The 15,464-nt window shown below is 52.2% G+C and overlaps 6 protein-coding genes across 6 annotated transcripts; 3 read left to right on the top strand and 3 right to left on the bottom strand.

Moving 5' to 3' along the window:
• Positions 1-774: 774 nt before the first annotated feature.
• On the bottom strand, positions 775-2,884 carry Z517_12524 (uncharacterized protein; the record flags this gene model as incomplete). The annotated part of the gene is made up of 6 exons (XM_013422468.1): positions 775-1,038; positions 1,092-2,475; positions 2,525-2,644; positions 2,700-2,709; positions 2,791-2,806; positions 2,858-2,884. 6 exons carry the CDS (start codon positions 2,882-2,884, stop codon positions 775-777), a joined length of 1,821 nt encoding a protein of 606 aa, XP_013277922.1.
• Positions 2,885-3,435: 551 nt separating this feature from the next.
• Z517_12523 (uncharacterized protein) lies at positions 3,436-3,842 on the top strand (the record flags this gene model as incomplete). Its single annotated transcript, XM_013422467.1, has 2 exons — positions 3,436-3,479; positions 3,572-3,842. The coding sequence occupies 2 exons, from the start codon at positions 3,436-3,438 to the stop codon at positions 3,840-3,842; spliced, it is 315 nt and encodes a 104-aa protein (XP_013277921.1).
• A 1,404-nt stretch (positions 3,843-5,246) lies between these two features.
• On the top strand, positions 5,247-6,790 carry Z517_12522 (uncharacterized protein; the record flags this gene model as incomplete). The annotated part of the gene is made up of 2 exons (XM_013422466.1): positions 5,247-5,283; positions 5,379-6,790. The coding sequence occupies 2 exons, from the start codon at positions 5,247-5,249 to the stop codon at positions 6,788-6,790; spliced, it is 1,449 nt and encodes a 482-aa protein (XP_013277920.1).
• A 2,157-nt stretch (positions 6,791-8,947) lies between these two features.
• On the top strand, positions 8,948-11,150 carry Z517_12521 (uncharacterized protein; the record flags this gene model as incomplete). The annotated part of the gene is made up of 2 exons (XM_013422465.1): positions 8,948-9,251; positions 9,307-11,150. The coding sequence occupies 2 exons, from the start codon at positions 8,948-8,950 to the stop codon at positions 11,148-11,150; spliced, it is 2,148 nt and encodes a 715-aa protein (XP_013277919.1).
• Positions 11,151-11,790: 640 nt separating this feature from the next.
• Positions 11,791-12,861, bottom strand: Z517_12520 (uncharacterized protein; the record flags this gene model as incomplete). Its single annotated transcript, XM_013422464.1, has 1 exon — positions 11,791-12,861. One exon carries the CDS (start codon positions 12,859-12,861, stop codon positions 11,791-11,793), a length of 1,071 nt encoding a protein of 356 aa, XP_013277918.1.
• Positions 12,862-14,254: 1,393 nt separating this feature from the next.
• Positions 14,255-15,315, bottom strand: Z517_12519 (NADH-cytochrome b5 reductase 1; the record flags this gene model as incomplete). The annotated part of the gene is made up of 3 exons (XM_013422463.1): positions 14,255-15,033; positions 15,099-15,253; positions 15,311-15,315. The coding sequence occupies 3 exons, from the start codon at positions 15,313-15,315 to the stop codon at positions 14,255-14,257; spliced, it is 939 nt and encodes a 312-aa protein (XP_013277917.1).
• Between the last annotated feature and the right edge of the window lie 149 nt (positions 15,316-15,464).

The following is a 15,464-nucleotide window of genomic DNA, read 5'->3' as shown; positions in this document are numbered from 1 at the left end:
TTCGAGCTTTTGACATGGAAACAGCGCCATCGACAGCTGCACTGATGTTGACGATCGATAGACCGTCTGAAAGGCACCACGTGACAAGAAACAGCCTCCAGGCATGCGAACAGCATCTCACCATAAATTGCGGTAGAGAGCTAGCTATCTTCACCCTCTCGTTGTTCCGTCCACCATCATTTCTGACTTCTACAATAAGTGCTGACTTCCCGGATCTCTGACAGTAGCTGCCATGTGCCATTACTCTCCAAGCAGCAGGTCTGAAAAGCTGTGTACTTCCATTCCCGTTGTCATAACATCTTTGACTCGACGATTCCTGTGATGTTCTGGCCGAGATGAAAGAGGCAAAAATGGTTCAGGCATGCCCTCGAGCGACGAGAATAATCCGATTCATTAGTCGAAAGAGTCGGCAGTGACACCCAGTCTATCTAGACGGGAAAGGCATGAGCGCTAACTGTGATCTTAACGATCATCAATCTTGGGTCTTGCATTCCTTGTGCCTCTGTCCAATGCCAATCGGCGTGGATTTAGCGGGCGTGAAATGGTGGAGTCGTCGATATACAGATAGTCTATCGACCAACTCGTGGAGAGTTCATCCACAAAGGTATGTCCATCTGAGTGCCGACTCCACTTCTATAACGACGGTATCTCGGGGTTCCAAGTAATTATTGAGGATGCCGGACAGTTTGGGGCAAACAGCTTGGCGAAAATACATCAACGAGAAGCTGGATCGTCGAGGTTAGAGAAGTGGACATTCGGTCGCAAGGTAGAAGGTCAGGTAGAAGGACCGAGTGAACCCATCGGGACGGTGCTATTTTGAGTCCGCAAATGCGCTCTTGATCCACGGAATAGACTCTGCCAAATAAAAGCCTCGCTCAGTAGAAGTTCAATATCTTTTTCTGTCCATTCGCGAGTCGGCAATGCCTGTAGGAACATCAAGATCTCTTGGAAGTTCATCTTCATCAATTTGTCAGACCACTTGACGAGGAATGCTGCGCAGACGTAGAGGTGAAACTGGGAAAAGCCATTCTCTTCGGCCTGGAGTCTTCGCATCAGTAGGAAATTGGTCACACCAGACGACTCAGTCTTACCATGTATGTGTCCCACATGCGGATGACGCTCTTAATGCTCAATTCGCGCATCAACAGGCAGTTCATCCACCTGAAACTGAATTGCATGTATTCCACGTGCTCGTTTTCAAAATGCTTAGCCAAGCCTACGTCGATTCTGGTTGTCAAATCTCGCAGAGCAGCAACTTGACGATGAATGCCTGGCTGCGCGACGATGTAGTTGTCCTGTATGCCGTCCAACAGCTTTGTCAGACACCAAAATGTGTCTGCCTCGACGGCGTCCAGAACCGGCCTCGGTAACTGGCCGGGATCCATCCCACTTTCGACATCCAAGTCCGTGATATAGGTACCTAGGAAGACTTGCCAAAAGGGCGTGGCTAAATCGTTGATCCCTTGCACATATCCACTTGCTGGGTGTCGAATTGCCCAAACGTAGAGAATGCGTTCGAGAGATCGTTGCGTGGCTTCGAACCCATACAACGGTATATGAGGGTTTGTCCGAGGCACATCGATGCTAACCTGATGCCAAATCGCCTCATCCAATCCTCTTCCGCGACCGGTGCTGACTGGTGGCTGTGAAGCAAGTCCAGGTAGTCCTGTGCTCGATGCACTTCTGCCAGCCATCGTCCCGGAATTGAAAGCTTGTTGCACAGCATCAAGATATTCTTTCCGCTTCCGCTCCAGGGTTGTGACACGTCGTTCGCTGTTAGTTGGTAGATGGCCAAGGAGAAGCTGCCATGTAATGGCGCGTACCTCTTCAGGTACTCCTGACCAGGCTGCGGCTCGCAAGTCTGGCAAAGAAACAGAGCTCGCCTGCAATATTCGCTTGAACTTGTTGATCCGTGACACCCTTGTGCTATGGGCCTCTGCTTCTTTCGGCGTCGCATTCGGAGGCAGAGAAGGGAAACTAATGAGATGCAACGAGTTTGCTGGATCCCTCAGAATGTCTTTGTATTGGGGCCTCAGGATTTTGCCTTCGCCCTTTTTGGTGCTTGGGTACGACAGCGGATTCCGCTCTTCAGCGATATCGAAACTGTTGGACCTGGCGGAACGTGGGAACGGAGAAGGTGCCAAAGCTGGAGCAGAAGTAGTCTGCGACAGACTTGGATACGCAATTTGCTCTGCCTTCACCGTCTTGTTTTTTATACTCCTCTTTCGACGCATGCTTGCAATGCTGGGCAGACCAAATTCATCTTCGTCGTCCTCATAGACCAGATCGTCGTCGTCTCCTTCCGCGTCTCCCCCACCAGCCAAGTCCCAGCTCTCACCCAATGCGGACGAGGTATAGCCTGAGTAGGGTTTTCGTTCCGGAGACTGAAAGTGCGGCCTATCCGACGGAGGAGTCTGTGACAATCGGGCTGATGTAGCTGGGGGCGTCCTTGGCCTCGAATGAGGTCCCAGGTTTCTGGCCACTCGATCAGTTACGTGCTTTTCTTGGTTCATAGATGACTTACAATGACTCGATTTTTAGCATATCGGCATGGGAGTATGAAGCGCCAAACACCTTCGTCGCCTGCCCCGAGGTCTGACGAGGTGTCGACGGTCGTCCTCGCCAAAACGGCGAAGATGGTCGTCTTCAGTGTGTTAGCAAGATTCCGATTGACAGCTTGGTGCTCACGGTATCCATACTCTGATCTATCTAAGGCGCACCTCGGCGTTAGCTAGCGCTCTTTTAACTCAGAGAGATTGAGAGAGCATCGGGAGTCGGGGAGACACGAACCAACCTGGACCATCTCCTGCAATATGTCAGTAGAGACTCGATGACATCTCAAATCGGGGGACGTTACCTGCTGCTGGGCCTTTTTGTGAGCCATGATGGCTCCGTCTGCGGATCAGGCCACTCCTAGAGAAAGGTTATTGAGATTTCCTCCTGAGTACCTTTGCATGAGGCGGCGAGAACATCCTTAAACGTTGTTGTTGAGATGTTCAGTCGATGAAATCAACATGTTTACATGGCGCCCGCTGAGGGTCGTGCGGGCGGTGGTGCAGGGCGGGATGTCACAAGCACCGGGTTTGGTCCACTCTGCCACTCCAGTCTGGGTGCCAGTCAACGCCGCCAAGGCCAATAATAATTGCGCCTTGAACCCATTGCGGCGCCAAACAAATTCGGGGGGCTTACGAGGTACTTCTCTGGTAGAGTTCAGCGCCGCAGCCTCTGTTACAATGTTGTTTTCACCTCATCTCGTCGTCTAACATTTTCACACTTGCCTCATCTCAGTCAAGGTCACCGCTTCGTTTTGCCCTTCTACCACCTGCTGCTGCTGTTGTTTACGTCACTAGATTGTGAGGCGCGTCCTCAGCGAGATCTTGTGAGCAGAAGCGTAACACCTCTGATCACCATTTCCTTACTTGGTGCACGATAAAGATGGCAGAACCCGACGATGTCGAGGAAGATCTCTTTGCAGATCTGTATGTTTCCCTCTCTCCGTTGATTTAATCCCTCGTCTGGACCTACCTCGTGTTCATTGAGACTGGCACGAACCCTGACATGACATTTCCAGCTACGATGCGGACGAGAACCATGGTTCCAGCAAACCTGCTGCTCCACCTGCCGCACAGACTGCCGCAATCGATACAGTGATGAAAACGAGTGAGGCACCAGGCTATGGCGAGGAACCAGAGATTGCCTACGACCCTACGTCCTTCGACACGGAACCCCCGGGCCAGGATGAACCCACCAACGGCGCTCATAGTCCCAAGCAAGCCCAAGATTTCCACGAGAAGCCATCGCAACCCGAGGTCTTCAACGTCAATATGAAAGAAGACGGGTGAGTATATGTGCTTGTCGATTTTCCCTCGTCCTACACTGCCCCTGTGCTTCATCTTTCCCATGCTGCCCTCGTTGTGAAAATCTCTGTGAGGAATAAGGAAAAGAGTTGGATCAGCTGCGAGAGAACGTGGAAAAGAGGGATCTGGATTCACGGCGGGGTTGGCCATGGCACGGGCAGCTCCCAGCAACAGTTCCGCGGAGTTGAGCATCGTATACGAAAACCTGCAACCGCGTGATTCGAAGGTGCGGTGCCTTTCATGGGTCAAAGACAACAAATGGGGTCAATCATGGTGGAAATGGATGGCTCGTACATCTATATTACGCACAACATTTTCAGGTCTGCGATTGGTCAAGCAGTCTGTTACAACTGGCTTCAGGCCCTCGCGATATTAGGACAGGCGCGGATGAGCTGCTGGCATCTGTTCAACCCTCAGATGGCTTTCAAGTTGCGCTTGGACAGCTGCAATTCGAGGTCGATCGGACTGGTTAGGGAATTGGAAAGCCTCTCCAGTTGAACCGCGCAGCAGTGGCTAGCTACATGTTACATCAAACTAGCCAAGTCGATCTCATTGCCGAAAAAAGTGTTCATTCAGCGAAGCCAGAATAGTGGGCAAGAAACTACTACCGTACACCAAGATACTTTTCCAGGCAGAGCAGAGTAACAAAGCCCAAGACCAGGCAGGAGATAGATGCTTATGGAGTATCTGCTGAATCTCAAAGAGCCAACAAAACCTTTGCCTCTGTCCGCTAGAAGAAGTCGACTCTTTGCGCATGTTGAGGGAAAGAGAGAACAAGCCATCCCGAAGGATCGACATGCTGTTACATCGTGTATGAGAATGGCTACGTCCACCGCCAAAGTTGCCCTCTTTCGCAAGGCTGCGAGGCTGCGAGGCTGCAGGGTTACGAGTCGCTCAAGCGCTACAGACTGAAGATGGACGTCGAGGAGATGTCCTCAGGAAGATATTGGACCGTGTATGCATGCTGCAAGGCGGGCAAAATACAGCCGCATAGTCTTGGCCTCGTCCACCCCGGTCTGTATGTCAAGTTGGGGATGGAGGCCACATTCATCTGGCTCGCTGCAACAATCCGCCACCACGATTGCCCACTCAGCAAACAGAACCCACACACCATGCTCTGTACTTCTAGAACATCTCTCATGCGGGCGAACACCACCTACTCACGACCTTGCGGATTTGGCCCACGAACCCTGGACGACTGCGCAAGGGGTTGACCGCAGCTGAGTTGAGATGAGTCCGTTGTTTCGAGGACTAGGAGAGTCTTCCTGCGAACGACACTCCATGGTCCCTATCTAACGTTCAACTCTGTTGTTTTCTGCCCTGTCCTACGCTGTCACCGTCATTCTCAGATCGGCTTTTCATAGCTAACATAGCAATGTGTACAGAAAAATGTTCATAGGAGGACTTAATTGGGAAACGACAGATCGTAAGAGAAAACACTCCCGCGCCTCTACATACACCAGAAAACCTCATGCGTCGCCACATATGCTGATCCAGCACCGTACTGACCCCCGTTGATAGAATCACTCCATGACTACTTCTCACAGTTCGGCGAAGTCCAAGAATGCACCGTCATGCGAGACAGCGCAACGGGCCGCTCACGAGGCTTTGGATTTTTGACCTTCAAGGACCCCAAGACAGTCAACACCGTGATGGTCAAGGAACATTTCCTGGATGGCAAAATTGTAAGACCTACCCATTTCGATACATCCCGGGAGAGACAGGAAAGACTTGGTTCCCTTTCTCGAAGCTATTCGGCCCGTCGGAAGAAGGAAGGCTTACTGTGGTGTGCCCAGATCGACCCCAAGCGAGCGATCCCACGAGACGAGCAGGAAAAGACGGCCAAAATATTTGTGGGAGGAGTCAGTCAAGATGCAACGGAAGAAGACTTTGAAAGCTTTTTCGCTCAATTTGGGCGGGTTATCGATGCTACGCTCATGATGGACAAGGACACCGGCCGACCTCGAGGCTTCGGTTTCGTAACCTTTGACAGTGATGCCGCGGTAGAGAAATGCCTGCAATACCACCCCCTCGAGATCCTCGGAAAGCCCATCGAGGTCAAGCGTGCACAGCCCCGAGGCAAAATGGGCGAGGATGATGATTACGGTCGCGGTAGAGGAAGAGGCAAGTTCGGACGCGATGACCGCTACAACAATGACAACGCCCAGACCCAGCAAAACTCGCAAGCCCAAGCTCCCAATATGATGGGCGGCACCACCGGAATGACTCCACAGATGATGGCACAGTATTGGCAAAGAATGCAGCAATACTTTGCAATGATGCAACAGCAGATGGCGGCTAACATGATGGGCAACATGGGCGGTATGGGAAATATGGGTATGAATCCGCAGATGATGGCGCAAATGCAGATGCAGCAACAAATGCAGAAGATGCAAGGAGCAAATAGCCCGAACGCCCAGAATGCCGGTGGCATGGGCAACATACAAGGCATGTCCCCCCAAATGATGCAGCAGATGATGCAGATGCAACAGGGTGGGATGAACATGGGATCAAACCGACCCCCAATGGGTCCCGGCAATATGGGCGGCCCGCGTGGGAGCTTTTCAGCCCAAGAGCAGTTGGCATTTGAACAGCAGAAATATGAGCAACAGCAGCAGGTCCGTCGCCCGGGAGGTTTCCCGCAAGGCCCACGCGGCGGTGGTGGCTTCCAGAACCAAGGCCACAATCATGGAGGCGGTCCACAGTCATGGGAAGGCATGTACGACGACGTACCACAACCTGAAGGCAACACTGGTGGTCGAGGTTCAGCGGGGCCCGTTCGCCAGCATACACCAAAACCACCCAAGGGTCCCGGTGGCCTATCGCAGCCGAGCGCAGCTCCAGCCAATGCTCCCACTGGTCCCAAGAATGCCGGCAAGCCAGGAGCAAATTTTAGGGGAGGAAGGGGGCGGTATCATCCATATGGGAGATGAAGATTGTCTCGGCGTCTCGAGTTTGTTTGTGGGGGAGGTCGGCTGTCGACGGGACTACCAGTACTGTCCTACAATCGGAACCCCCGTCCTAACGATGAAAGAGCCCAGCTGGAGAAGATATTTTGCCTCGATACAACAGTGAAAATGTGACCAAAACGTTGACCAGGTGAATGGTTAATCCAGTGCTGGTGGACATTACGTACTCTCATTATGCAAGGACCGAACTGATGCGTTTATGTGCCTATGGATTCTTGCTGGCAGGTCGGAGGAAGCTGGCTCGTGTGTATGAGATAGCAGAGGGAACAAAGAAAACTGGATGAATTTTGCGATGGGGACGTCCGCAGGCACGATTCGAGAGACAGTAAAGAACAACAACAAGTCAATAACGCGGAATCAGTCAAATATGTGACCCTCCCGCCACATTAGGTTCCTTCTTGATGAAACCTACTCTACGAGGTACATACTCAGACTCGGTACTCGAGAGGTCTTCATTGGTCGGTGGAGGAGCTAGACGAGGCTGTGCGTGACCCAGGGAGTGGTTCTGTCTATTAATAGGATCGTCACTAGTCATCACAAGCTTCTAGCTACCAAGAGTCAATCTGTAAAGTACGGGGAGAAGAGATCCGTGTGGCCGTCCCCATGTTTTTTGAAGACCAGTGCTCTCACGCAATATTTGATCGTGGTCCGTGACAATGGAATGCTCCTTGCTTATATGCACACCACCTGTATGAAATGGGGCAAAGCCTGTTCAAATGTTGTTGGTTCCTTATATTCGGAATAAGATGCTGACAGAGTCAAATGGGTCGACGCAGGTACCGCGTGCAAAGGACAAAAAACCCCATGGTTTAAGGGGAGGTTGTAGGGATTTTGGTGAGGCGCAGTCATGGCTAGAGCCGTCTGGGAATAGGTACAAGTATGGGGTGGACGAATGGGCACTGGGATGCAGTCCCCAGGAAGAGTTTTCGGTTGCAAGGACATGGCAACTGCAGCGCTGCGCCTCATCGAAGTTGTCCGCTGCCCAGCTCCACTGGTGTGTTGAATTATGGCCGTTTCCGGCAGTTGGTTTCCATCACAAGAAGCTGGAAGGTGAGTATATTGTGTCGCAGGAGTCTTACAGGATGATGATTGTGAGGGCTGAAGGCCAAGGAGTGTCGCAGGTGCATGTTAGGAGTCCTTGAAACACGGAATACCTTCAAGTCAGCAAAAAGGACTAGGTATAGGTGAGGTCAGCTACTGGGTCACCTGGAGGAGAAACTCTTAGGTACGACCTTGCCTAAGACACAGGCGACGTAACGTCCCTAACTCTGGTGTTGGCCTATTCGGGGATACCCACAACCCTCCAAGCCACCACAAACACAGTCAACGAACTTTTAACTAACGAGCTTAGCAGTGATGGCTTTGATGCTCAACACCTTTCTCCCCCCAGCTTTCTTTACTGGGTGGGATTCTAGCGGCGGCGCCACCCCCTCCCTTCCCAGGACAGCCCCTGGAACCCTGGCCACTGGCCACTACGAAGAGTCCAAGACCCAATGACCCATTGGCGAACTCTAACTCCATCGATCACGAACCACTCAAACACCATCAAAGTTTTTCCCAATAACGCCACTGACCCAAACCACCCTGGCTCACTCGCCGGCTATCGATTCAACCATTTCACCTTTTCCTGGTGCCTGTCGTCGTCGTCCTCCGAGTGCCCAGAACCCACAGCTTGAAACGGGCGTCTCCATGCGGCCCCAGAACCCTTGATCCTGGCCAACTAGACCGATCATGAGCCATATCTTTCCTCGCATCGCATATGTCGAGGGCTACGCAGCTGAAAATCCATTTCATTTGGTTCCTTTTCCCTCTTGTATGAAACTTGTTCAATCGTTCCTGCATCAAACACTCACTTCCTTCTATCACGTTCGCTTTTGACCCTTTTTTTTTTCTGTCTATCGTTCGCTTTCGATTCTACCACCTCCACCTATCGAACGCATACATCTTGTTCACCTCCCCCGACAATTGGCGCCCATTGAGGTCAATACCTTCCATCCTCAGCCCCCTGTCAAGACCGTAGGGTACACGTTCTTTGGGAAGAGATATAAAGAAAGAGGTTGTGCAGTGCCGTTCCACGGCAAGGGAACAACCACTCGGATACACACATAACCCAACATCATCATGTGGAGGCCATCAGCATTGGCATTGGCCTCTCTAGCTCTCCTTCCATCTGTGCTGGGAACAGATATCTTGAAAACAAATGGATTCTCCAATTGTAACAATGGCACATCAACCATCAAGGTCAACAATGTCGACATCTCCTTTGACCGATCAACGAACACAATCGACTTCGACGTCTCGGGCTCCAGTACAAAAGAACAGTTCGTCACGGCCGAACTGATTGTGACTGCATATGGCGTCAAAGTGTATAACAATTCTTTCGACCCCTGTGACAACTCCACCAGAGTTGATCAGTTGTGTCCTGGTAAGTCGAGTGGCTGTTTTTTTGTATATTCGGCACGATTCTAACGACGCTGCAGTGCCGGCAACATCATTTGCGGCCAACGGGTCACAAGTCATTCCGTCAGAGTACACCTCGCTCATCCCTTCCATCGCCTACTCTCTCCCCGATCTCGATGGAACCGCTCAGATGGTCCTGAAGGCCAAAGACGGACAAGAGCTGGCCTGCATTCAATCTGGAGTCTCTAACGGCAAGACCACAGATGTGCCGGCGGTATCGTACGTCGCAGCCGCCATCGCCGCTGGCGCATTGGCTGTGTCACTAGTCGGCGCAGCTGCCACTGGAGCTCACCCTGGCTCGTCCTCTTCCAGCCCTGGCTTCTCCGAGGTCATGTGGTGGTTTCAAGGAATGGCCATGAACGGGATGCACTCGGTCGACTATCCAGGAGTGTATCGCAGCTTCGCGAAGAATTTCGCCTTCAGCACTGGTCTCGTCTCGTGGGGTGGGCTCCAGAGGTCCATTGACTCTTTCCGAGCACATACGGGAGGCAATTTGACCAACGAAAGCTACGATTTCCTCAGAAACGCCACTCTCGTGTTCCCTGATGGTAGCACAACCTCGACCACGAGCGGTATCGCAAAGCGATCTGTCGCATTGATGGTCCGCCAGATCACGACTTCTCTCGGCAATAGCACCAGCGAGGATTCGGACGACAGTAATTCCAAGGAATCACACCTGGTCCAAGGTATTCAGGGCTACGTCGAGCAGCTCACAATCCCCCAGGCCAATACGTTCATGACCGTCCTCCTGATCTTCGCAATCGTAGTTGCGGCCATTGTGGTTGGTATTCTACTTTTCAAGGTTATTCTCGAGGCGTGGTCTCTTTTTGGCAGATTCCCCAAGTCTCTAAGCACTTTCCGCAAAGAATATTGGCGCATCATGGCTCAAACCATCACCAACTTGATCTTCCTGTTGTACGGCATCTGGACCCTGTATTGCATCTACCAATTCACTCACGGAGACTCGTGGGCGGCCAAGGTTCTCGCGGGCGTCACTCTGGGCACCTTTACGGCCATCTTGGGATTCTACACCTTCAAGATCTGGAGTGTTGTCCGCAAACTGAAGAAAATCGAGGGCGATGCCAGCGCACTGTTCGAAAACAAGGAGACCTGGAAGAAGTACAAGCTCTTCTACGAAAACTATAAGACAGGATACTGGTGGCTCTTCATCCCTTCCATTGTCTACATGTTTGCCAAAGGGTGTGTCCTGGCTGCGGGCGATGGCCATGGTTTGGTCCAAACCGTCGGGCAATTGATCATTGAATCCCTGATGCTCATTCTGCTTTTGTGGAGTCGGCCGTACCAGCGCAAGTCGGGCAATTGGATCAACATTATCATTCAGATTGTCCGTGTGGCGTCGGTCGTCTGTATCTTGATCTTTGTTCAAGAGCTGGGAATTGCGCAAACTACAAAGACCATCACCGGCGTTGTCTTGATTGTGGTGCAATCCGCTTTGACTGCCATCCTTGCATTTCTCATCATCATCAACAGCATTATCACCTGCTGCAAAGAAAACCCCCACCGAAAGCGCCGCAAGGCAGCCCAGAAAAACCTCTCTCAAGATCTCGAGGGTGATGCCTTTCTTCTCCAGCCAAAGCCTTACTCAGGGTCGCCTCCGCCACACGCTCGCAACATGTCCGAGTTTGGGCAAAGCTACGAACCGATGCGCGCCCAGGCTTACTCACGGTTTGGACCTCGAGAGGACGAGAGCGAGGAGACGTTGGTCAAGGGCGCTGCCGGCATGGGGGCGACCAGCTACCGCAGCTTGAGTCAAGGGAGGAGTGAACATGGTGGAAGTCCTCCTCCTTTCTCGAGAGAACCGAGGCTGCCTGATCTGGCCTTTGAGCAATATCGTCACAAATAAAAGGCGAGGGTGCTATAGTTGGTCTTTTGAGTATGGCGTCTTGTTGGTACATTGTTGGTGGTATGGAACCTTTTCTGGTCTAAAAAGCATAGCGTTGGTCAATTTTTGGACACGACACGAATCGATATTGGCTATGAACTGCCCATGATGATATTGGATAGACATACTATATTAATACTACAACTTGCATATACTGATCAACCTATTTTTGTCCATCGTGGGTGTGAGTCCAAGCTCTTTGCGTTATTTAGACCCAGTCCCATTTGAGTCAGGATGAGCATCGTCAATCAAACCACAGCAAGTTAACTTGTAACTCCACAAACGTCAAACCGTAGTGGAAAGGGGCGTTTCTAGGAAGAATACACCCTTGCCCTTTTCCCTTCTCCGTCGTTTGTCGTGAATAGATCGATAGACCGGAAGGTATTTATCGAGGCAGGTAGGTAGGTAGGTATGTAGGTACAAGTCCTACAAAGAAATCGAGGAAGGAGACAAAACGGACAGGATAATGGGAGAGTTGGGGTGGGAAAGATTCTGCGACGCACAGCGATAGCGCTTGCTAAATTTATCAGATATATCGTTATACTTCATATCACATACATCTTCGTTACGTCAACATCATATACATCCTCTTTGTACATGCTCAGAGCAGCCCACTGAAAGTCGTGGCCACTGACCAGGTCAACAACAGACATAGAATACCCCACGGCGAGTTGGCGGCGGAAAACCACACAAGGGGTGTAACAGCAGCGGCACTGTTACTGCTACCGCTACTAGAACTTACACTCTCGCCCTCGCGGAAGCCGTCCTTCTCGCCACCCAGGTACTCGGCGCCGAGGAGGGTCAACCTGCCGTCGCCGTCGAAGAGGCTCACCTCCTCACCGGTCCACTCGTTGGCGTCGTCGCCGCTGCTGCGGAACGCGCCGAACCAGGCGTATCTCGCCACGTAGGCCAGCCCGTCCAGGTACGGGAGGGACTCGTTGAAGAAGGACGTTGTGGCGGTCTCGTCCGCCGAGGGGATGGCGAACTCGGTCATCCAGATGGGTTTGGCCGGGTACAGGTCGTGCAGGGTGCCCAGCCACGAGGCCATGCCCGCAAAGTCGCCGTACCAGTGCGCGGCGACGAAGTCGAATGGGCAACCACCTGCGGGCCGGAGCTTGAAGCACGACGTGTTGAATGACCGGAGCCAGTCGAGGCCGCTCCCCGACCCTGTCGTCGCTGGCAGCGAGATCTGGAGGTTGTACGGCGCGGCGCGCAGAGGCAGGACCGTGTCGATGTATACTTTGGCGGCGCGCTCGGGGGACGAGTCACTCCCGCCTGATGAGGTGTCGCCGTCCGGTTCGTTGAAGGTCAGGACGTGTGAGATTCTATTCCCACCACCGCCGCCGCCGCCGTTGTTCCTTCCGGCTCCCGCAATGGGGATCCCCGCGCTGCCGTTCAGGATGGATTTGATGGTGTCGACCGACGCCGCGGCGTCCTCGGCTGAGTGCACCATGGGCACGAATTCCGTGTCCCATTGGGTCAGCGACCCTGAGGGTCCAGGCCAAGGACTGTAGTTGTAGTACCACGTCAAGGGTGAGTTGGGTCTGGTGAAGATGTTCGAGTCCGAGGCGGAATTGTCGGTCGCGATGTAGCAGAGGCCCCGTTTGGGGGAGGTCGAGTTGGTCGCTGCTCCACGTGAGAGAGGGACAAGAGATAGGAGAAGAGTTAACATCGTCGTCGCTGTTTGAGATGGATTTGACGGTTTCATCTCGTCCCTTTCAAAATAGAGAACCTCTCTATATGTGTATGCCGTACGTGAGTGTGTGGTGGACGAGGCTGAGATGGAAAAGGGGAGTGACGTTCTTTTCCGTAGCACAAACTCCTGCGAACCACCGAGCAAGATATCTCTGCTGATATGCCTGTCTATTTATATTCCTCCGTGGAGCCTGGCTTGCTGCTTTCGTCGTGATTTCCAACGGCAATGATTCCACCTTCGTGTATAGATGGTGTGTGTGCGTTGTGCCTTAGTCAGGTGTGGTTATGCCGAAATCTGGCTCCAACAAAGGGGTATCGTCTGTGCATATAACTCAACAGCAATGACAAAGACAAAAATGCTCAAACTGGGATAAAGGCACAGGGTTGACGACCACTGCTAGATAGATGACTGGCTAATGGCGGACGTGTTCAGGGTGTATATGTATTCAGCAGATTCAAGAGGCGGAAGGGGAAAGAGAATCAAGACATGGACAATATATGATCGATCCCATCACGGATTAAGGAGGCACATCCATCCCACCTTATCATCACATACCTTACATACCTAGGCCGATCGCGAACACTACCCTCTGAACGAATTTAGCGGATCCTGTGCCCCCCAGCAATCGACGGATTCCGGGGCAACATATGGTGGCGTTGGGTACCCAGCTAAAAAGCATGTCCCACGATGAATTTGGACGATGGAAGCACAGCTTGCTTGCTCGATTGACGGGCTGATTGATTGACTGATTAGATTCAGGGTCCGGTTGGCTCCCTGGATCGCCCAGAGCTTGCGCCACGTTCGTCGTTACGTGGCTCCCTTAGCTACATAGCTAGGCTTGCTCGAGTAGAGCTCCTGAGGCGTCGATCGAATCTGAGAGCTCGAGCGCCAGGACGGGCGACCACCGTCGGTTGGCGCAGGTGTAGTCGGTACAAAGGCACAAGATTTCCTTGTTTTGTAGTCGGTGACAACAAGGCATCAAATGGTGGTGACGGGGAAATACAAGATTGACGTCATAGGCTGAATGATGGAATGTTGGAGGATCAATGGGCGTCGACGACTATCTGCACAGCCACCGAAGCCACAACACACTACAAGTTACATTGAACATCGGAGTCACTGCCGCTGCACTCTAGATTGATCTTCATGTAGTTTTGCACTCGAGGGTTTGACCAGGTAATCTAACCACAAGCTCCTATGCCGACAGCGCTGGATAGTGACAACTCAACACATAGCCAGCTTCGACCTATGCCTCCATGTTTTGTTGGCAGACAAACTCCAAGATGCGAGGACACCGTGGACGCGCAGTCTTGCAAGATCCATAAATCGACCCATAACCCGTCTAAAGACTCCACCACACTGATCTTCTCTAGAAGCAAAACACCTGGTCTTCCAGTTTACTGACGGGTCGAGCCTTTTGATACCCGAGGCTTTCCGTGGCTTTCTTCAGTGCGCTCACCATGGGCGGAGGACCACAAATCAAGATCTTCATGTCAGGTCCTGGAGCCGGGAGTTTGGCCTTGATCATGTCCGCCGTCACAAAGCCTACACCGCCATTCCATTTCTCGGGGGGGTTGTTCAAGACATAGTAGACAGTGAAATCAGGGTCTTCCTTGTCCAAGGCATCAAGCTGTTCTTTCAACAGGATATCTTCGGGGTTGACATTGGCAAAAATCAGATCAACCTTAGTGGTGTCATTCCCTCCGTTGCGAGGCCGACCGCGGTTGATGGCGCGGATGATTTGCAGCATGGGTGTGATTCCAGTTCCACCAGCAATCATGCCAATACGTCTGCACATGTTCGGGGTGTAGACCATGGCTCCTTTGGGACCGCGGACCTTCATGGTATCCCCAACCTTCAAGGTCGTCATATGAGCACTGATGTTGCCCTGAGGATACGCCTTGATCATGAGCTCAAAGAACCCTTTGTCTTCGTCGGAAGAAATGGGGGTGTATGACCGCACCACCTCTTTATCCGCCCCCTTGGGTGTTGCCGCCAACGACATGTGCTGGCCAATTGGGAGACCGAGGATGTCCGTGGGTTGGGGAAGGTCAAATCGGTAGATGGCCACATTATGCGAGGTTTTGGTGATTTTGGTCAACGGGAATTCTTGGAACACGTCGGGCTTCAGGACCTTTCTTGATGATGCTGTGGTTCAGAAATGTCAGTCAGGAATCTTGTCTGGGAGGGGTGGTAAGCGCAGTATGACTTACGAGTCAAGCCCGTGAAGATCTTGTAGCCTCCAATGATGGCAGCGATGGCGACTGCATAAGGGACATAGTCTCTCTTGACGATGGCGACCCCGACGATCAGCAGCACCGAGGGAATATACACCCCATTGATGTTGGCCTGGGAAAAGGCTGCGTTTCTGGGAAGTGAGGTGAGCGTCGGAAGAATTCGACAGAAGATACTGCGAAGCACCTACCCCATGGCTTCAAGATACGCGACAATCCCAATTCTTGCTATGGCCCTTGAGCAGAAACAGGGGAAAAAACACCGCGAACAAAGGGAATTTTTGAACCGTGTCAGGAGATTATTTTGTGGTCGGGGTCAAAAATATAACTATCGGAATTGGGGAA

Source organism: Fonsecaea pedrosoi (assembly GCF_000835455.1).
Source record: "Fonsecaea pedrosoi CBS 271.37 unplaced genomic scaffold supercont1.10, whole genome shotgun sequence".
Taxonomy (NCBI): Eukaryota; Fungi; Ascomycota; class Eurotiomycetes; order Chaetothyriales; family Herpotrichiellaceae; genus Fonsecaea; species Fonsecaea pedrosoi.
This window is presented reverse-complemented; position numbering and strand designations above follow the sequence as displayed.